At 42.7% G+C, this 23,622-nt stretch overlaps 1 protein-coding gene across 2 annotated transcripts in view; it reads right to left on the bottom strand.

Moving 5' to 3' along the window:
• Positions 1-23,622, bottom strand: part of LOC133544912 (dihydropyrimidine dehydrogenase [NADP(+)]-like) — a 70,753-nt gene that overhangs the window by 5,861 nt on the left and 41,270 nt on the right. For both annotated transcript variants that reach the window (XM_061890155.1, XM_061890154.1), the window contains 11 exons: positions 21,917-22,132; positions 21,683-21,847; positions 19,289-19,357; positions 15,694-15,777; positions 15,502-15,622; positions 9,446-9,565; positions 6,017-6,159; positions 5,327-5,381; positions 5,134-5,255; positions 3,859-4,008; positions 3,716-3,778 (listed from right to left, as the gene is read on the bottom strand). In XM_061890155.1, the coding sequence (XP_061746139.1) occupies positions 3,716-3,778; positions 3,859-4,008; positions 5,134-5,255; positions 5,327-5,381; positions 6,017-6,159; positions 9,446-9,565; positions 15,502-15,622; positions 15,694-15,777; positions 19,289-19,357; positions 21,683-21,847; positions 21,917-22,132 (1,308 nt within the window). The remainder of the gene's footprint in view (positions 1-3,715; positions 3,779-3,858; positions 4,009-5,133; positions 5,256-5,326; positions 5,382-6,016; positions 6,160-9,445; positions 9,566-15,501; positions 15,623-15,693; positions 15,778-19,288; positions 19,358-21,682; positions 21,848-21,916; positions 22,133-23,622) is intronic.

Genomic DNA, 23,622 nt, shown 5'->3' on the forward strand with positions numbered 1-23,622 from the left:
CTACCAATAAAAACTACAATTATACTGGTTTATAAGGCGTGTGTGTGAAGTAAAATATGGAGGTATTTAGACTTCAAAACTACCAATAAAAACTACAATTATACTGGTTTATAAGGAGTGTGTGTGAAGTACAACATGGAAGTATTTGGACTTCAAAACTACCAATAAAAACTACAATTATACTGGTATATAAGGAGTGTGTGTGAAGTACAACATGGAAGTATTTGGACTTTAAAACTACCAATAAAAACTACAATTATACTGGTTTAAAAGGAGTGTGTGTGAAGTACAACATGAAGGTATTTGGACTTCAAAACTACCAATAAAAACTACAATTATACTGGTTTATAAGGAGTGTGTGTGAAGTACCAAATGGAAGTATTTTGACTTCAAAACTACCAATAAAAACTACAATTATACTGGTTTATAAGGAGTGTGTGTGAAGTACAATATGAAGGTATTTTGACTTCAAAACTACCAACAAAAACTACAATTATACTGGTTTATAAGGAGTGTGTGTGAAGTACAACATGGAAGTATTTGGACTTCAAAACTACCAATAAAAACTACAATTACACTGGTTTATAAGGAGTGTGTGTGAAGTACAACATGGAAGTATTTGGACTTCAAAACTACCAATAAAAACTACAATTACACTGGTTTATAAGGAGTGTGTGTGAAGTACAACATGAAGGTATTTGGACTTCAAAACTACCAATAAAAACTACAATTATACTGGTTTATAAGGAGTGTGTGTGAAGTACAACATGGAAGTATTTGGACTTCAAAACTACCAATAAAAACTACAATTATACTGGTTTATAAGGAGTGTGTGTGAAGTACAACATGGAAGTATTTGGACTTCAAAACTACCCATAAAAACTACAATTATACTGGTTTATAAGGAGTGTGTGTGAAGTACAACATGGAAGTATTTGGACTTCAAAACTACCAATAAAAACTACAATTATACTGGTTTATAAGGAGTGTGTGTGAAGTACCAAATGGAAGTATTTGGACTTCAAAACTACCAATAAAAACTACAATTATACTCATTTATAAGGAGTGTGTGTGAAGTACAACATGAAGGTATTTGGACTTCAAAACTACCAATAAAAACTACAATTATACTGGTTTATAAGGAGTGTGTGTGAAGTACAACATGAAGGTATTTGGACTTCAAAACTACCAATAAAAACTACAATTATACTGGTTTAAAAGGAGTGTGTGTGAAGTACAACATGGAAGTATTTGGACTTCAAAACTACCAATAAAAACTACAATTATACTGGTTTATAAGGAGTGTGTGTGAAGTACAACATGGAAGTATTTGGACTTCAAAACTACCAATAAAAACTACAATTATACTGGTATATAAGGAGTGTGTGTGAAGTACAACATGGAAGTATTTGGACTTTAAAACTACCAATAAAAACTACAATTATACTGGTTTAAAAGGAGTGTGTGTGAAGTACAACATGAAGGTATTTGGACTTCAAAACTACCAATAAAAACTACAATTATACTGGTTTATAAGGAGTGTGTGTGAAGTACCAAATGGAAGTATTTTGACTTCAAAACTACCAATAAAAACTACAATTATACTGGTTTATAAGGAGTGTGTGGGAAGTACAATATGAAGGTATTTTGACTTCAAAACTACCAACAAAAACTACAATTATACTGGTTTATAAGGAGTGTGTGTGAAGTACAACATGGAAGTATTTGGACTTCAAAACTACCAATAAAAACTACAATTACACTGGTTTATAAGGAGTGTGTGTGAAGTACAACATGGAAGTATTTGGACTTCAAAACTACCAATAAAAACTACAATTATACTGGTTTATAAGGAGTGTGTGTGAAGTACCAAATGGAAGTATTTGGACTTCAAAACTACCAATAAAAACTACAATTATACTCATTTATAAGGAGTGTGTGTGAAGTACAACATGAAGGTATTTGGACTTCAAAACTACCAATAAAAACTACAATTATACTGGTTTATAAGGAGTATGTGTGAAGTACAATATGGAGGTATTTTGACTTCAAAACTACCAATAAAAACTCCAATTATACTGGTTTATAAGGAGTGTGTGTGAAGTACAACATGGAAGTATTTGGACTTCAAAACTACCAATAAAAACTACAATTATACTGGTTTATAAGGAGTGTGTGTGAAGTACAACATGGAAGTATTTGGACTTCAAAACTACCAATAAAAACTACAATTATACTGGTTTATAAGGAGTGTGTGTGAAGTACAACATGGAAGTATTTGGACTTCAAAACTACCAATAAAAACTACAATTATACTGGTTTATAAGGAGTGTGTGAAGTACAATATGAAGGTATTTGGACTTCAAAACTACCAATAAAAACTACAATTATACTGGTTTATAAGGAGTGTGTGTGAAGTACAACATGGAAGTATTTGGACTTCAAAACTACCGCTCAGTGCCACACTACTTGAAAAAGTGTCATGATTAAAGTATAACAATCTTTACTTCAAACTTAGTAAACATTTTCATAAGAATCTTGGAGATGTGTCGATGAGTTTGAAAAAAATGTAGTTAGCTACAGTAGCTCCCATCAGCTGCTGGACTTCACACCAAATATTAGCAGAGTCCAAACCACCCACGTAGCGCAAACTAATGCAAGTGAAATGCCTGAATTTTGTAACAAATTGCTCCAATTTGTGTTTTATCTTTAACAATGTGTGATTTACTTGTCTTACGTGTGTACTTTTAGCCATAATATTGTTTTTAGTATTTACTAATGATTGTATTTGTCTTAAAGCACAGACCGAGTGTGGCAACCACAAATCATGAAACATTTAATATAATGTCCATAAAGCTTTTTATTCTATTCTGACCTACTCCTAGATTATGGCAGACTTCATGTAAAACATTCATTTGTTTTATTTTTAAAAGTATCAAAATACATTTTAATACCAAAATATAGTATAGTACAAAATATAGATTATTTTCAAAGAACTAGAAAATGCAACTTCGTTAGAATTTTCCTGTTAATGCTTAAGGGCCAAAGCCCGACTGAGATGCTAACAATTAGCGTCAACAAAGCATACGAGCAAAATGGGCGACAAAACCTGGCATGCTAACAGCATCATATGTTTCACATTATATTTTAGATGGCGTTAATCTGAGTTGTATCTGAGTGTTTTATTTTGTGTTGGTGTAGTATGTGTTTTCTTCTCTTCTTTTTGTTGTTGTGTAAAGCACTTTGCATTTGCTACTTGCCTGTTTCTGAAGAGTGCTAGATAAATACAACTTCAATTGATTTGAAATACGATGCTAACAATAGCATCCTTACAGTTAGCATGAATGAATTACCAATGTATATAACAGTAAGGTGTACAGCTGCTAAACTAGCTAAAAAAAAGAGCTAGCGCATCCTAAATATTAACTGTTGCATGCGTCAAATAACAGAATATATTAATCTGCCATGTATACGAGAAAAATGTGTTTAAAATGCTAGCAAAGTAATGTTAGCATACATCAAGTACAAAAATATGACACGTATAAAAAAAGCTAGCCTAGTAACGTTAGCATGCTAACAGGTAGCATTCGTCAAGTAACAAAATATTTGATGCTGAGCTGTATACCCGCTAAATTTGCAAAAAACGATCATGCTAACTTAAGAATGCTAACAATGCACTTTGGACACCCCTGTACATGTGTGCGGGAAAGAGTACCTGCTCCATATTGTTCAGTTCTTGGTACGCTCCGATGTAGCGCAGCGCTCTTGCTATCACGTCCTGCAAACAAAAACAGAAAAACATGTACAACTCACAGGTCTACGCACATGATGCACACTTTTATTGACACGCCTACAAACCTTGACAGCTGGAACTGGTTTCTTAGGTGCTCCAGTTTTTGTGACTTTGGTTTCCAAGACATCTTCACCGCTGGCACCTAAGAGCTCTTTCTTGTGCTGAGCGATGACATCCGTCCTCTTCTGGAGGTAGGGGCCAAAACTGGGGAGACTCTACACACACAACAACAACATGAGGTACATCAAAGGGACACTAGAACAACATGAGGTACATCAAAGGGACACAAGAACAACATGAGGTACATCAAAGGGACACAAGAACAACATGAAGTGCATCAAGGGGACACTAGAACAACATGAGGTACATCAGAGGGACACAAGAAGAACATGAACTACATCAAAGGGACACAAGAACAACATGAGGTACATCAAAGGGACACAAAAACAACATGAGGAAGACCAAAGGGACACAAGAACATGAGGTACATCAAAGGGACACAAAAATAACATGAGGTACATCAAAGGGACACAAGAACAACATGAGGTACATCAAAAGGACACAAGAACATGAGGTACATCAAAGGGACACTAGAACAACATGAGGTACATCAGAAAGACACAAGAACATGAACTACATCAAAGGGACACAAGAACAACATGAGGTACATCAAAGGGACACAAGAATATGAGGTACATCAAAAGGACACAATAACATGAGGTACATCAAAGGGACAGAAGAACATGAGGTACATCAAAAGGACACCACAACAACATGAGGTACATCAAAGGGACACAAGAAGAACATGAAGTACATCAAAGGGACACAAGAACAACATGAGGTACATCAAAGGGACACAAAAACATGAGGTACATCAAAAGGACACCACTACAACATGAGGTACATCAAAGGGACACAAGAAAAACTTGAGGTACATCAAAGGGACACAAGAACAACATGAGGTACATCAAAAGGCCACCACAATAACATGAGGTACATCAAAGGCACACAAGAACAACATGAAGTACATCAAAGGGAAACACGAACAACATGAGGTACATCAAAGGGACACAAGAACAACATGAGGTACATCAAAAGGCCACCACAATAACATGAGGTACATCAAAGGCACACAAGAACAACATGAAGTACATCAAAGGGAAACACGAACAACATGAGGTACATCAAAGGGACACAAGAAGAACATGAGGTACATCAAAAGAACACAAGAAGAACATGAGGTACATCAAAGGGACACACAAACAACATGAGGTACATCAAAGGGACACAATAAGGTACAAAGAAAGTAATGGCCCTATTTTCCCCACTGATAGATGTACCTGTCCAACCATTTCTTGCAGTTTTGGAATAGGTTTCCCCCTCTGGTGTCTCTCTGTTGGAGGAGACTGACCATCCCAGTCTTTTAGGTCAAGGCTCTTCAAGTAGAGCAAGGTCTTCAAACCTAAGCACACACAGCACCGTGGACGTGATGGATTGGTAACAGAGCAAAGGAGCCAAAGTCTGCTTACACACCCACACAGTAGTCCTCAATCAAGGTAAAGTCCTGGTTCTGGATGGCACTGCATACCTGTTGATGCCAGACATCTTGTCAACACTCCCAACCTGAATTCATGAGGAGCACTAACCACTGTTCCACCGTGCTGAATAAACTAAATAAACTCTGCTTTTTCCTACTGATAACGAACCATCTAATACCAGCCCAAACTAAACCATCTGGTTAGCCAATACCAACAATATCCACATAGAAGCATAGTTCTAGTACCTGTAGCACTGAGGCACCAGTGTGCAGATATTTGTAGTACCTGTAGCACTGAGGAACCAGCGTGCAGATATTTGTAGTACCTGTAGCACTGAGGCACCAGCGTGCAGATATTTGTAGTACCTGTAGCACTGAGGCACCAGTGTGCAGATATTTGTAGTACCTGTAGCACTGAGGCACCAGCGTGCAGATATTTGTAGTACCTGTAGCACTGGGGCACCAGTGTGCAGATATTTGTAGTACCTGTAGCACTGAGGCACCAGCATGCAGATATTTGTAGTACCTGTAGCACTGAGGCACCAGCGTGCAGATATTTGTAGTACCTGTAGCACTGAGGCACCAGCGTGCAGATATTTGTAGTACCTGTAGCACTGAGGCACCAGTGTGCAGATATTTGTAGTACCTGTAGCACTGAGGCACCAGTGTGCAGATATTTGTAGTACCTGTAGCACTGAGGCACCGGCGTGCAGAAACTGTAAGCCAGATTCTGCAGAATCAATCCCTCCAGTGGCCAGAACTGGGAAGCCCGGAAGCGCTCTTGCGATGGCGGAGACAGCTCTAAGAGCAATGGGTCTGATGGCATTACCTGCACACATGATATCAGTGCGTGTGCATCGTTAAGTGCATTCACAGTATCAGCATCAGTTATCAGTGTCACACAACAACTGATTTGGAGGTTTCTGTATCCGTGGACATCATACAAAAAGCTGACAATGGTTTTCAATTGAAAAAGAACATCTGGATCCAGTATGTCTCCAAAATGTCTTTTCCAAACTACATGTAACACACGTCCTGCGGCTTATAGTCGGGTGCGTCTTATACATGAAAATATGCTTCATCTAACATGTTTCTTGTAGTGACGGACATAATTCAAGAAGCAAACGTTACAGTCTACTCTCCACAGGATGAAACATTTAATAGAGATGAAGCGCTTGGTAAACTTGCTTCCTGCTCAATTTCATACTAACAACTTGGTATGTTGTTCATGCTAATGTGTAGCTGAATAACTCTTCATGCAGCACCTGTTCAGTTCAGTAGGGATGTCCAGCTTACAACAAATCACCTTTCAACTACGACTTTTTGTGTGACGATTAGACTCAAAATCAATTCTCCGTTCAACTTGCTTCAAACTCATTCTTCAATGATATTATTTGGTATTGACGGAGATAGATATCTTTTTAGGTCCTAGTCATATTTGAAAACAGGTAAGTGTTGGGCATGCGTAGACTTTGAAGCTTGGAATGTAACTAGCCGCCATAACACCCTTCTTATCTCAAATGTCCCAAGCTTAGAAGGAGAATAGATATGTGGATTCACTCTGGAGAGGGAGGGGAGGAGGGGACGGGTGAAATAGTGTAAAAGGCAGGACTTCCGGGGTATTAGCAGATCGACTTAGGCGATGCGATTTGAATGTGTTGTCATAGGGTGGTCTCCCAAAGCTTTGGAATAAAATATCAAAATAAGCTATTCTGTCTGGGATTCAGTTAAAACCAGCTTATGTGTCATCAAACGAACCTGGGGAGTGACCAGAAGAAGATCTGGTCCAAAGGCAACAGTATATAAAGTAGAATAAAACAGGTTACAAGTAACAAAAGGTCTTGGCTGCAGACATATGATGTATACGTGCAGAGTTGCTCTAAACCAGGGGTTCTTCACTTAAATGACGCCAGGGCCCTACTTTTCCACTACAGAAATATTAACTATAAATTATATTTAAATATAAACTCAAATTTTAACACTGAATTAGTAATTTTACTCTTGATTTTAATTGTATTCGATAATTGATATCTAACTTACTTACAGTTTACTACGTTGTCAAATGACATGAAAGCATGTGTTGATCACAAATATTATAATCAAGGCTTGGGTCGGGCTGATTACAAAAATAAATACTACTCAAATACACTGAAAATGAAAGTATTCAAGAAAGCTGATGAAAATTAAATGTACATACAATTACGCAGTGCTAATATGAATACATTTGAACTAAATTAATAATAAATTATATGTTTCTTAAATAAAAATCCTCATATAGACTCGTGAAAATGAATGTAAGAATAATTTGGATACTTATTCAGGTTTATTAGAATTATTTATTAAAACTTACAGTCTATGTTTTGCTAAAAGTAATACATTCTCAATAAATTAATAATAAATAATAATAATCATGACATATGTTTCTGATATAAACTGTCATTAAAATTAAAGTGCAAAGTCATAATTTTTGCGCTTAAGAAACTTCTCTCTTACTTTAGCTCCAGACTTCTTCTGTTTGTTTGATGTTGTCATGACTGCCACTAGTGGTGGAAAGGTGTATTACAACTCAGTCCATACGGACCACGGAGGAGAAACACTTACGTTTTGGTGGCCCTCAAGGGGGCGCTCGCAGTCCAATGATGGGCACCCGCTCTATGTTTTTAATTCATTCCGAATCGTGATTAGTAAGTCACGATTCGGACGTGAATTAGTAGTGAATTCGGATAAACGATAATTTGTCGTGTTTCCGCTTACGCTGCGGGGTCAAACTCCTTTTAATTGAGGGCCACATGGCTGCTTTCAGAGGGCCGTTAGTAACATTTAAAGATGTATGATTATAAATGTATGAGGATTGGCCTCATTTTATTATTACATAGTTGCCTATGCATCTTATTATTACATCTTTTTTTGTGTTTGCTGAAATGAAACCAGTAGATTGTATGATAGTTTTCAAAACATACATACCGAAAATGGAAAAACGCCACCTTTGTTTTCTAGAAACTGACCTAACAGTTCTTTACCCTACATTTTAGTGTCATTTTTACAGTGAACAATTTGATGGACTACATGCTTTAGAATCATAAGTTAAGCAGATATCTAAGTATTTATTTTCATTTTAACGAATGTATCCCGTCTCATAATAGGATAAATGTTTGACTATTCAAGTTGAAAAGACACACAATGGCAAGCAGTTTGTGTATTTTTATGTCCAAACAGAAAGAAGGAATATGTTCAGTGAGACAAGATCAAAGACTTTGTTGACGCAGGTTATTTCCTGGCTTTGGCGGGCCATTTAAAATGATGTGGCGAGCCAGATCTCGCTCTTAAGCCTTGAGTTTGACACCCGTGCTCTAATGACACAGTTGTGACTGATGCAACTTATACTTTGGGAAATAGTTTTAATTGTAATCTGGAACAGAAATTCTAAAACACACTTTTTCTCAACCACAGAGTTCTGCACTTTTTACTAGTTTGACTTGATGAGGAGACAAAAGTATGAAGTGGAGTAGTTTCCATCAATAGTTTGATTGATGAGGAGTGTGATAGCAAAATTACTTGTACTCGTTTTAATAGATGATGTTCTTTCAACTGGGTACCAAAAGTTGTTTATTGGGCTCAGGAATGTGACACTTAGCAAGAGATCTATTATCTGATCAAGCTCTGTCTCCTGTGTCTTTGATGTAACATGTGGACTTTAGTTGACCTGGGCATATGTGTCATTTATTCTTGACCCCCAACAGAGCTAAATTGCTCCCCTTTCCTGAGTGACCCCCCTCCTCTGGGCAAACGACACCCTCTTCCCTTCACAGGACTTGAGTATTCATTCCACTGGTGTACTGTATGTAAATGAGCATGGAGGGTGGGACTTCTGAGAATGTATAATTGTCATGTCCAATTCTAAAGAAGTTAGAACAAGCTGGAACGAACGGATGTATCGTTCTGGTCTCGCTTTGCAAAGCTTGTTATTATTTGTTTGTTACTTTAATAAATCATTTTAAAGCTATTTGTCACTAAAGGATCGTCTTTAAGAACATTTCCATGACAGGAGACAAAAGTATGAAGTGGAGTAGTTTCCATCAATGCAGGTGTCCTCCAACAATGATGAGAGTGTTTACCTGACACGCCTCCATAGGTGCTGCGTTTGCCAGCTCCAACACTTGGCCAGGGCGAGCCGTCTGCCTTCAGTCCCATCAAACCTGAGACTGTGTTTGTGGCTGTAACACCATCTGCTCCACCTGTAACACATGGACACCCTGACTGAGACTGTGTTTGTGGCTGTAACACCACCTGCTCCACCTGTAACACATGGACACTTTGACTGAGACTGTGTTTGTGGCTGTAACACCACCTGCTCCACCTGTAACACGTGGACACCCTGACTGAGACTGTGTTTGTGGCTGTAACACCATCTGCTCCACCTGTAACACATGGACACCCTGACTGAGACTGTGTTTGTGGCTGTAACACCACCTGCTCCACCTGTAACACATGGACACTTTGACTGAGACTGTGTTTGTGGCTGTAACACCACCTGCTCCACCTGTAACACGTGGACACCCTGACTGAGACTGTGTTTGTGGCTGTAACACCACCTGCTCCACCTGTAACACGTGGACACCCTGACTGAGACTGTGTTTGTGGCTGTAACACCACCTGCTCCACCTGTAACACATGGACACCCTGACTGAGACTGTGTTTGTGGCTGTAACACCACCTGCTCCACCTGTAACACATGGACACCCTGACTGAGACTGTGTTTGTGGCTGTAACACCACCTGCTCCACCTGTAACACATGGACACCATGACTGAGACTGTGTTTGTGGCTGTAACACCATCTGCTCCACCTGTAACACATGGACACCCTGACTGAGACTGTGTTTGTGGCTGTAACACCACCTGCTCCACCTGTAACACATGGACACCCTGACTGAGACTGTGTTTGTGGCTGTAACACCACCTGCTCCACCTGTAACACATGGACACCCTGACTGAGACTGTGTTTGTGGCTGTAACACCATCTGCTCCACCTGTAACACATGGACACCCTGACTGAGACTGTGTTTGTGGCTGTAACACCACCTGCTCCACCTGTAACACATGGACACCCTGACTGAGACAGTGTTTGTGGCTGTAACACCATCTGCTCCACCTGTAACACATGGACACCCTGACTGAGACAGTGTTTGTGGCTGTAACACCATCTGCTCCACCTGTAACACATGGACACCCTGACTGAGACAGTGTTTGTGGCTGTAACACCATCTGCTCCACCTGTAACACATGGACACCCTGACTGAGACAGTGTTTGTGGCTGTAACACCATCTGCTCCACCTGTAACACATGGACACCCTGACTGAGACAGTGTTTGTGGCTGTAACACCATCTGCTCCACCTGTAACACATGGACACCCTGACTGAGACAGTGTTTGTGGCTGTAACACCACCTGCTCCACCTGTAACACATGGACACCCTGACTGAGACTGTGTTTGTGGCTGTAACACCACCTGCTCCACCTGTAACACATGGACACCCTGACTGAGACTGTTTGTGGCTGTAACACCACCTGCTCCACCTGTAACACATGGACACCCTGACTGAGACAGTGTTTGTGGCTGTAACACCATCTGCTCCACCTGTAACACATGGACACCCTGACTGAGACAGTGTTTGTGGCTGTAACATCATCTGCTCCACCTGTAACACATGGACACCCTGACTGAGACAGTGTTTGTGGCTGTAACACCACCTGCTCCACCTGTAACACATGGACACCCTGACTGAGACTGTGTTTGTGGCTGTAACACCACCTGCTCCACCTGTAACACATGGACACCCTGACTGAGACTGTTTGTGGCTGTAACACCACCTGCTCCACCTGTAACACATGGACACCCTGACTGAGACAGTGTTTGTGGCTGTAACACCATCTGCTCCACCTGTAACACATGGACACCCTGACTGAGACAGTGTTTGTGGCTGTAACACCATCTGCTCCACCTGTAACACATGGACACCCTGACTGAGACTGTTTGTGGCTGTAACACCACCTGCTCCACCTGTAACACATGGACACCCTGACTGAGACAGTGTTTGTGGCTGTAACACCATCTGCTCCACCTGTAACACATGGACACCCTGACTGAGACTGTGTTTGTGGCTGTAACACCATCTGCTCCACCTGTAACACATGGACACCCTGACTGAGACTGTGTTTGTGGCTGTAACACCACCTGCTCCACCTGTAACACATGGACACCCTGACTGAGACAGTGTTTGTGGCTGTAACACCATCTGCTCCACCTGTAACACATGGACACCCTGACTGAGACAGTGTTTGTGGCTGTAACACCATCTGCTCCACCTGTAACACATGGACACCCTGACTGAGACAGTGTTTGTGGCTGTAACACCATCTGCTCCACCTGTAACACATGGACACCCTGACTGAGACAGTGTTTGTGGCTGTAACACCATCTGCTCCACCTGTAACACATGGACACCCTGACTGAGACAGTGTTTGTGGCTGTAACACCATCTGCTCCACCTGTAACACATGGACACCCTGACTGAGACAGTGTTTGTGGCTGTAACACCACCTGCTCCACCTGTAACACATGGACACCCTGACTGAGACTGTGTTTGTGGCTGTAACACCACCTGCTCCACCTGTAACACATGGACACCCTGACTGAGACTGTTTGTGGCTGTAACACCACCTGCTCCACCTGTAACACATGGACACCCTGACTGAGACAGTGTTTGTGGCTGTAACACCATCTGCTCCACCTGTAACACATGGACACCCTGACTGAGACAGTGTTTGTGGCTGTAACACCATCTGCTCCACCTGTAACACATGGACACCCTGACTGAGACAGTGTTTGTGGCTGTAACACCACCTGCTCCACCTGTAACACATGGACACCCTGACTGAGACTGTGTTTGTGGCTGTAACACCACCTGCTCCACCTGTAACACATGGACACCCTGACTGAGACTGTTTGTGGCTGTAACACCACCTGCTCCACCTGTAACACATGGACACCCTGACTGAGACAGTGTTTGTGGCTGTAACACCATCTGCTCCACCTGTAACACATGGACACCCTGACTGAGACAGTGTTTGTGGCTGTAACACCATCTGCTCCACCTGTAACACATGGACACCCTCACATTGGCTGCTTGACTTCAACACAAGTGGCTTTTGGGATTTTTGACAGACTGTGTCTTTTTTTAATCTACAGCTAGATTTGTTGACATTGTTTTCCTTCATTGGCAAATATTTGTGTCCTACCATTATTCATGTTGACATCGTGTCCTACCATTATTCATGTTGACATTGTGTCCTACCATTATTCATGTTGACATCGTGTCCTACCATTATTCATGTTGACATCGTGTCCTACCATTATTCATGTTGACATTGTGTCCTACCATTATTCATGTTGACATTGTGTCCTACCATTATTCATGTTCACATCGTGTCCTACCATTATTCATGTTGACATTGTGTCCTACCATTATTCATGTTGACATTGTGTCCTACCATTATTCATGTTGACATCGTGTCCTACCATTATTCACGTTGACATTGTGTCCTACCATTATTCATGTTGACATTGTGTCCTACCATTATTCATGTTGACATCGTGTCCTACCATTATTCATGTTGACATCGTGTCCTACCATTATTCATGTTGACATCGTGTCCTACCATTATTCATGTTGACATTGTGTCCTACCATTATTCATGTTGACATTGTGTCCTACCATTATTCATGTTCACATCGTGTCCTACCATTATTCATGTTGACATTGTGTCCTACCATTATTCATGTTGACATTGTGTCCTACCATTATTCATGTTGACATCGTGTCCTACCATTATTCATGTTGACATTGTGTCCTACCATTATTCATGTTGACATTGTGTCCTACCATTATTCATGTTCACATCGTGTCCTACCATTATTCATGTTGACATTGTGTCCTACCATTATTCATGTTGACATTGTGTCCTACCATTATTCATGTTGACATCGTGTCCTACCATTATTCATGTTGACATTGTGTCCTACCATTATTCATGTTGACATTGTGTCCTACCATTATTCATGTTGACATCGTGTCCTACCATTATTCATGTTGACATCGTGTCCTACCATTATTCATGTTCACATTGTGTCCTACCATTATTCATGTTGACATCGTGTCCTACCATTATTCATGTTGACATTGTGTCCTACCATTATTCATGTTCACATCGTGTCCTACCATTATTCATGTTGACATTGTGTCCTACCATTATTAATGTTGACATTGTGTCCTACCATTATTCATGTTCACATCGTGTCCTACCATTATTCATGTTGACATCGTGTCCTACCATTATTCATGTTCACATTGTGTCCTACCATTATTCATGTTGACATCGTGTCCTACCATTATTCATGTTGACATTGTGTCCTACCATTATTCATGTTGACATTGTGTCCTACCATTATTCATGTTGACATCGTGTCCTACCATTATTCATGTTGACATTGTGTCCTACCATTATTCATGTTCACATCGTGTCCTACCATTATTCATGTTGACATTGTGTCCTACCATTATTCATGTTGACATTGTGTCCTACCATTATTCATGTTGACATTGTGTCCTACCATTATTCATGTTGACATTGTGTCCTACCATTATTCATGTTGACATTGTGTCCTACCATTATTCATGTTGACATTGTGTCCTACCATTATTCATGTTGACATTGTGTCCTACCATTATTCATGTTGACATTGTGTCCTACCATTATTCATGTTGACATTGTGTCCTACCATTATTCATGTTGACATTGTGTCCTACCATTATTCATGTTGACATTGTGTCCTACCATTATTCATGTTGACATTGTGTCCTACCATTATTCATGTTGACATTGTGTCCTACCATTATTCATGTTGACATTGTGTCCTACCATTATTCATGTTGACATTGTGTCCTACCATTATTCATGTTGACATCGTGTCCTACCATTATTCATGTTGACATCGTGTCCTACCATTATTCATGTTCACATTGTGTCCTACCATTATTCATGTTGACATCGTGTCCTACCATTATTCATGTTGACATTGTGTCCTACCATTATTCATGTTCACATCGTGTCCTACCATTATTCATGTTGACATTGTGTCCTACCATTATTAATGTTGACATTGTGTCCTACCATTATTCATGTTCACATCGTGTCCTACCATTATTCATGTTGACATCGTGTCCTACCATTATTCATGTTCACATTGTGTCCTACCATTATTCATGTTCACATTGTGTCCTACCATTATTCATGTTGACATTGTGTCCTACCATTATTCATGTTGACATCGTGTCCTACCATTATTCATGTTGACATCGTGTCCTACCATTATTCATGTTGACATCGTGTCCTACCATTATTCATGTTGACATTGTGTCCTACCATTATTCATGTTGACATTGTGTCCTACCATTATTCATGTTGACATCGTGTCCTACCATTATTCATGTTGACATTGTGTCCTACCATTATTCATGTTCACATCGTGTCCTACCATTATTCATGTTGACATTGTGTCCTACCATTATTCATGTTGACATTGTGTCCTACCATTATTCATGTTGACATTGTGTCCTACCATTATTCATGTTGACATTGTGTCCTACCATTATTCATGTTGACATTGTGTCCTACCATTATTCATGTTGACATTGTGTCCTACCATTATTCATGTTGACATTGTGTCCTACCATTATTCATGTTGACATTGTGTCCTACCATTATTCATGTTGACATTGTGTCCTACCATTATTCATGTTGACATTGTGTCCTACCATTATTCATGTTGACATTGTGTCCTACCATTATTCATGTTGACATTGTGTCCTACCATTATTCATGTTGACATTGTGTCCTACCATTATTCATGTTGACATTGTGTCCTACCATTATTCATGTTGACATTGTGTCCTACCATTATTCATGTTGACATTGTGTCCTACCATTATTCATGTTGACATTGTGTCCTACCATTATTCATGTTGACATTGTGTCTTATGAAGACATTTGCTTCACCATACAAACTATGACCTCGGTTTGAGAAGTCAGTAAATGGAGGTTGAAGATGTGTACCTTCCTGGGCGGCCTTGGCAATGTCCACAATGTTGGTGACGTTGGGTGTCAGTTTGGCAAAGAAGGGGATGGAGGTGGCGGCTCGCACGTAGCGACAGATGTTCCGCACCAACACGGGGTCCTGGTGCCAAATACAGATCATGGATCACCAGCTTGCTCTTGCTTTACTTCCTGTGTGTGTATGGCATGTACCTGCCCACATGCCAGCCCCATGCCTCTCTCTCCCATGCCATGAGGACAGGACAGGTTCAACTCCAAGGCATCAGCTCCTGAGTCCTGAACAAAGGTGTTTACCAGGATTCATGAGAAGAAGAAAACATAGGGCGACTACACATAGGGTGACTACACATAGGGTGACTACACATAGGGCGACTACACATAGGGCGACTACACATAGGGTGACTACACATAGGGCGACTACACATAGGGCGACTACACATAGGGTGACTACACATAGGGTGACTCCACATAGGGCGACGAGCACATAGGGTGACTACACATAGGGCGACTACACATAGGGTGACTACACATAGGGCGACTACACATAGGGCGACTACACATAGGGCGACTACACAAAGGGTGACTACACATAGGGCGACTACACATAGGGTGACTACACATAGGGCGACTACACATAGGGTGACTACACATAGGGTGACTACACATAGGGCGACTACACATAGGGTGACTACACATAGGGTGACTACACATAGGGCGACTACACATAGGGCGACTACACATATGGTGACTACACATAGGCCGACTACACATAGGGTGACTACACATAGGGCGACTACACATAGGGTGACTACACATAGGGCGACTACACATAGGGCGACTACACATAGGGCGACTACACATAGGGCGACTACACATATGGTGACTACACATAGGGCGACTACACATAGGGCGACTACACATAGGGTGACTACACATAGGGCGACTACACATAGGGCGACTACACATAGGGTGACTACACATAGGGCGACTACACATAGGGCGACTACACATAGGGTGACTACACATAGGGCGACTACACATAGGGTGACTACACATAGGGCGACTACACATAGGGCGACTACACATAGGGCGACTACACATAGGGCGACTACACATATGGTGACTACACATATGGTGACTACACATAGGGCGACTACACATAGGGCGACTACACATAGGGTGACTGCACATAGGGTGACTACACATAGGGCGACTACACATAGGGTGACTCCACATAGGGCGACTACACATAGGGCGACTACACATAGGGCGACTACACATAGGGTGACTACACATATGGTGACTACACATATGGTGACTACACATAGGGCGACTACACATAGGGCGACTACACATAGGGCGACTACACATAGGGTGACTACACATAGGGTGACTACACATAGGGTGACTACACATAGGGCGACTCCACATAGGGTGACTACACATAGGGCGACTACACATAGGGCGACTACACAAAGGGTGACTACACATAGGGCGACTACACATAGGGCGACTACACATAGGGTGACTACACATAGGGCGACTACACATAGGGTGACTACACATAAGGTGACTACACATAGGGTGACTCCACATAAGGTGACTACACATAGGGTGACTACACATAGGGCGACTACACATAGGGCGACTACACATAGGGTGACTCCACATAGGGTGACTACACATAGGGCGACTACACAAAGGGCGACTACACAAAGGGCGACTACACATAGGGCGACTACACATAGGGCGACTACACATAGGGTGACTACACATAGGGCGACTACACATAGGGTGACTCCACATAAGGTGACTACACATAGGGTGACTACACATAGGGCGACTACACATAGGGCGACTACACATAGGGTGACTACACATAGGGCGACTACACATAGGGTGACTACACATAGGGTGACTACACATAGGGTGACTACACATAGGGCGACTACACATAGGGTGACTACACATAGGGTGACTACACATAGGGCGACTACACATATGGTGACTACACATAGGGCGACTACACATAGGGTGACTACACATAGGGCGACTACACATAGGGTGACTACACATAGGGCGACTACACATAGGGCGACTACACATAGGGTGACTACACATAGGGCGACTACACATAGGGCGACTACACATAGGGTGACTACACATAGGGTGACTACACATATGGTGACTACACATAGGGCGACTACACATAGGGTGACTACACATAGGTTGACTACACATAGGGCGACTACACATATGGTGACTACACATAGGGCGACTACACATAGGGTGACTACACATAGGGCGACTACACATAGGGTGACTACACATAAGGTGACTACACATAGGGTGACTACACATAGGGCGACTACACATAGGGTGACTCCACATAAGGTGACTACACATATGGTGACTACACATAGGGTGACTACACATAGGGTGACTCCACATATGGTGACTACACATAGGGCGACTACACATAGGGTGACTACACATAGGGCGACTACACATAGGGCGACTACACATAGGGCGACTACACATAGGGTGACTACACATAGGGTGACTACACATATGGTGACTACACATAGGGTGACTACACATAGGGTGACTACACATAGGTTGACTACACATAGGGCGACTACACATATGGTGACTACACATAGGGCGACTACACATAGGGTGACTACACATAGGGCGACTACACATAGGGTGACTACACATAAGGTGACTACACATAGGGTGACTACACATAGGGCGACTACACATAGGGTGACTCCACATAAGGTGACTACACATATGGTGACTACACATAGGGTGACTACACATAGGGTGACTCCACATAGGGTGACTACACATAGGGCGACTACACAAAGGGCGACTACACAAAGGGCGACTACACATAGGGCGACTACACATAGGGCGACTACACATAGGGTGACTACACATAGGGCGACTACACATAGGGTGACTCCACATAAGGTGACTACACATAGGGTGACTACACATAGGGCGACTACACATAGGGCGACTACACATAGGGCGACTACACATAGGGCGACTACACATAGGGTGACTACACATAGGGTGACTACACATAGGGTGACTACACATAGGGTGACTACACATAGGGTGACTACACATAGGGCGACTACACATATGGTGACTACACATAGGGCGACTACACATAGGGTGACTACACATAGGGCGACTACACATAGGGTGACTACACATAAGGTGACTACACATAGGGTGACTACACATAGGGCGACTACACATAGGGTGACTCCACATAAGGTGACTACACATATGGTGACTACACATAGGGTGACTACACATAAGGTGACTACACATAGGGCGACTACACATAGGGTGACTACACATAGGGTGACTACACATAGGGTGACTACACATAGGGTGACTCCACATAGGGTGACTACACATATGGTGACTACACATAGGGTGACTACACATAGGGCGACTACACATAGGGCGACTACACATAGGGTGACTACACATAGGGCGACTACACATAGGGTGACTCCACATAAGGTGACTACACATAGGGTGACTACACATAGGGTGACTACACATAGGGCGACTACACATAGGGTGACTACACATAGGGTGACTACACATAGGGTGACTACAGATAAGGTGACTACACATAGGGTGACTACACATAGGGCGACTACACATAGGGTGACTACACATAGGGCGACTCCGCATAGGGTGACTACACATAGGGTGACTACACATATGGTGACTCCACATAGGGCGACGAGCACACCTCAGCCATCTTGGCCAGTTGTGTCCAGTCCTCCTTGTTATAACTGCACATGATGCTTGCAATCACCACCTGGGAGACAAACAAAGTTTCTTTTCAAATCATGATTTAGTTTTTTAAATTCACAACAGGTTCAATCCGGTCTGTAAGATGAGTTTGCAAAGTGTGAAAATGAGCTGCAATTTGTACTGAAAGAAACTGCAGTCCTAAACGTGCCCACCGGATGTCGCAATAGCAATTCTGTGAGGCAAGCAAACACTTGGCCCACAGTACAAAGTGACTGTGGCTCCTCCCTCTCCTCCCAAATGAAACCTGACGTTTCACGTCTTCTACTTGGAACACACGGTCAGTTGACCCAAAATGTCAGAGTGCAACTCAACCCTCTTGAATAGTTTCTAATGACTGAAGAGGTGTGTCATACCTGCACTCTAAAACATGTAATAATCTACCCAAATTTGGCAGTTTTCTACCTAGCTGCTGGGTGGAAAACTACTCAATTTGGGTAGATTTACACCCAGCTGCTGGTAACTATTGGACCAAACCAACACTGGGATGGGTTTCTTATTTAACCCAGAAAGATGGGTTATGGGTTTAACCCAAATGCTGGCACATTTTAACTACAAGGCTGAGTTAATTCTATCACATAAATTGGTTATATATTCAATTTAAATTATGGGTCATTTTAACTACATCCATCCATCCATCCATTTTCTACCCCTTGTCCCTTTCGGGGTCGTGGTGGGTCGCTGGAGCCTATCTCAGCTACATTCGGGCGGTAAATGCTAAATGGGTTTTACTCGTACAGCGCTTTTCTATCTTTAAGGCACTCAAAGCGCTTTGACACTATTTCCACATTCACACACACATTCACACACTGATGGAGGGAGCTGCCATGCAAGGCCCTAACCAGCACCCCATTAGGAGCAAGGGTGACATGTCTTGCTCCAGGACACAATGGAAGTGACAAAGTTGGTCGAAGGTGGGGATTGAACCAGGAACTCTCAGATTGCTGGCACGGCCACTCTCCCAACCGTGCCACTCCGTCCGCAGTAAAGGCGGGTTACACTCTGGACAAGTCGCCACCTCATGGCAGCATTTGAACTACAATGCTGGGTTAGTTCTATCACATAAATTGGTTATGTATTCAACCCAAATTATGGGTCATTTTTCATGGAATGCTGGATGAATTCTCCCAAATAAATGGCTTATTTTCAGCTTTTTTCTGCAGTCCAAATGTTGTGATGATTTAAGACTCCTACAGGCAAAGGTCAGCATTGCAACTTCCATCCATCCATCCATTTCTACCGCTTATTCCCTTTGGGGTTGCTGGTGCCTATATCAGCAACAATCGGGCGGAAGGCGGGGTACACCCTGGACAAGTCGCCACCTCATCGCAGGGCAAACACTAAATGGTGAATGTTGTCTGTCTGACAACATTCACCATTTAGTGTTGCCAATCAACCTATCCCCAGGTGCATGTCTTTGGAGGTGGGAGGGGCCTATCCCCAGGTGCATGTCTTTGGAGGTGGTAGGGGCCTATCCCCAGGTGCATGTCTTTGGAGGTGGGAGGGGCCTATCCCCAGGTGCATGTCTTTGGAGGTGGGAGGGGGCCTATCCCCAGGTGCATGTCTTTGGAGGTGGGAGGGGCCTATCCCCAGGTGCATGTCTTTGGAGGTGGGAGGGGCCTATCCCCAGGTGCATGTCTTTGGAGGTGGGAGGGGCCTATCCCCAGGGGCATGTCTTAGGAAGTGGGAGGGGCCTATCCCCAGGTGCATGTCTTTGGAGGTGGGAGGGGCCTATCCCCAGGTGCATGTCTTTGGAGGTGGGAGGGGGCCTATCCCCAGGTGCATGTCTTTGGAGGTGGGAGGGGCCTATCCCCAGGTGCATGTCTTTGGAGGTGGGAGGGGCCTATCCCCAGGGGCATGTCTTAGGAAGTGGGAGGGGCCTAACCCCAGGTGCATGTCTTTGGAGGTGGGAGGGGCCTATCCCCAGGTGCATGTCTTTGGAGGTGGGAGGGGCCTATCCCCAGGTGCATGTCTTTGGAGGTGGGAGGAAGCCGGAGTAGAACCCGCACATTCACGGGGAGAACATGCAAACTCCACACAGAAAGATCCTGAGCCTGGATTTGAACCCAGGACTGCAGGACCTTGGTATTGTAAGGCAGACTCACTAACCCCTCTGCCACCGTGAAGTCCAGTATTGCAACTTGTGTTTTTTTTTAAAACTTTCCACTTTTTTTTTTTTGTAGTCCAAATGTCACAATGAATGAAGAAGTAGAACCATCCAAAACTACAAGTGGATTTGTGTTACTTTTACCTGCAGGCAAAGGGTGTCCGGATGGTTCCGTATGTCCTGCAAAATTGCAACAGACAATCTTTGAGGACTTGAAAGACTTACATTTTGTGGGAAGTCTCTCTTGAGCTCAGCCACTGACTGGCACCAGTAGGCCGCGGTCTTCTCACTGATCAGCTCAATGTTCAGGAAGGATCCCTGACCAGGACCGTACATGTGACCAGAGGTGGTGCCGCGCACAATACGAGGAGACACGTTGGTCACCAGGTCCTTGAAGGTAGAGCAGAACAGGCTGTAAATGAAATGGAAGCATGATGCTTGTCCTGGTCTGGTGTTTACTTTATCCAGTCCAAAGGTCTTGGTCAGCGCGAAGCCCCATCCTTGTTCAAAAGCTCTGCGGATCATGGCTGCCGTGGTAGTGGGAGGAGCCGAGGCCAGGCCGAACGGGTTGGGGAACTTGAGTCCGCACACCTCCACGCTGATGTCCACCTGGTCGATGGCGCTGTAGAACAACGGCAGCTTTGGAAGGGCCTCCACCGTCTGGCCATGCAGGGACTGCAGGGGAACAAGGAGCAGGAGCCTTCATGATCCATGTCACGGGTTTTACAGCAGGGGTCTGAACCTTTTTCACCTCAGGGTCTAACTCTTCCACTACAGAGGGGCCCGGGGCCCACTCAAATAGTAACACTGAATTAGTCATCTTACTCTGGGTTTTAATCATATTCCATAATGATATCTAACCTACTTACAGTCTACAATCTTGTCAAATGATGCAGCACAAAGTTTATTATCAAGGCTTTGGTCAGGCTGACTACAAATATTAATCAAATCATGCAAAAGAAGGGATTCATAACAACTGATGACAAATAAAGTGACATTCAATTTAAATACAAAACAGTCAAATTTTTATTTTACTGTTTTAATTGATTTTACCCTTTAAAATAGTTTTTTAATCGTATTTGTTTTTATTGGTTTTATTTTTATTTATTTTTTGTTTTATTCAGTCATTGGCGGAGCATAATATTGTTTTTAACATGGCTGTGCAGCACTTTGGAAACATTATTATTGTTTAAATGTGCTATACAAATAAAGTGGATTGGATTGGTTTGGAAAAATATATACCTAAATGAATAATAACATATATGTTTCTTTGATAAACATCATCATATAGACTCATGAAAACAGCTGACGAATAAATCAACATCTTTTTTCAAATGTATTACAATTATTTATTAAAATATAGAAACTATGTTGAATGAATGAATGAATTAAAAATAATAATTCTGATATATCCATCCATCCATTTTCTATCCATCCATTTTCTACCGCTTATTCCCTTTGGGTTTGCGGGGGGGCGCTGGCGCCTATCTCAGCTACAATCGGGCGGAAGGCGGGGTACACCCTGGACAAGTCGCCACCTCATGGCAGGGCCAACACAGATAGACAGACAACATTCACACACTAGGGCCCATTTAGTGTTGCCAATCAACCTATCCCCAGGTGCATGTCTTTGGAAGTGGGAGGGGCCTATCCCCAGGTGCATGTCTTTGGAGGTGGGAGAGGCCTATCCCCAGGTGCATGTCTTTGGAAGTGGGAGTGGCCTATCCCCAGGTGCATGTCTTTGGAGGTGGGAGGGAGCATTCACGGGGAGAACATGCAAACTCCACACAGAAAGATCCCGAGCCTGGATTTGAACCCAGGACTGCAGGACCTTCGTATTGTGAGGCAGACGCACTAACCCCTCTGCCACCGTGAAGCCCGATCTAATCCTGATATATGTTTCCTAAATTAACTGTCAAGAAAACGAAAGTGCAAATGTAAATACAGCTACACCAATTTAGTCGTCATTTTGGCGCTTAAGAAACTTCTCTATGCCTTTAGCGCCAAAGGTGTTCCGTTTGCTTGGCTCGCTCAATACTGACACATGTGGTGCAAAAGTGTATTACAAGTAGTTATGGCTGCGGCCGATACAAACAAACCACAGCTGAGAAACACATCTTGTTTGGCGGCCCAACTGTGGTGAAGAAACTGATGTACATTTTATT

Source organism: Nerophis ophidion, linkage group LG28 (assembly GCF_033978795.1).
Source record: "Nerophis ophidion isolate RoL-2023_Sa linkage group LG28, RoL_Noph_v1.0, whole genome shotgun sequence".
In the NCBI taxonomy this organism is placed as follows: domain Eukaryota; kingdom Metazoa; phylum Chordata; class Actinopteri; order Syngnathiformes; family Syngnathidae; genus Nerophis; species Nerophis ophidion.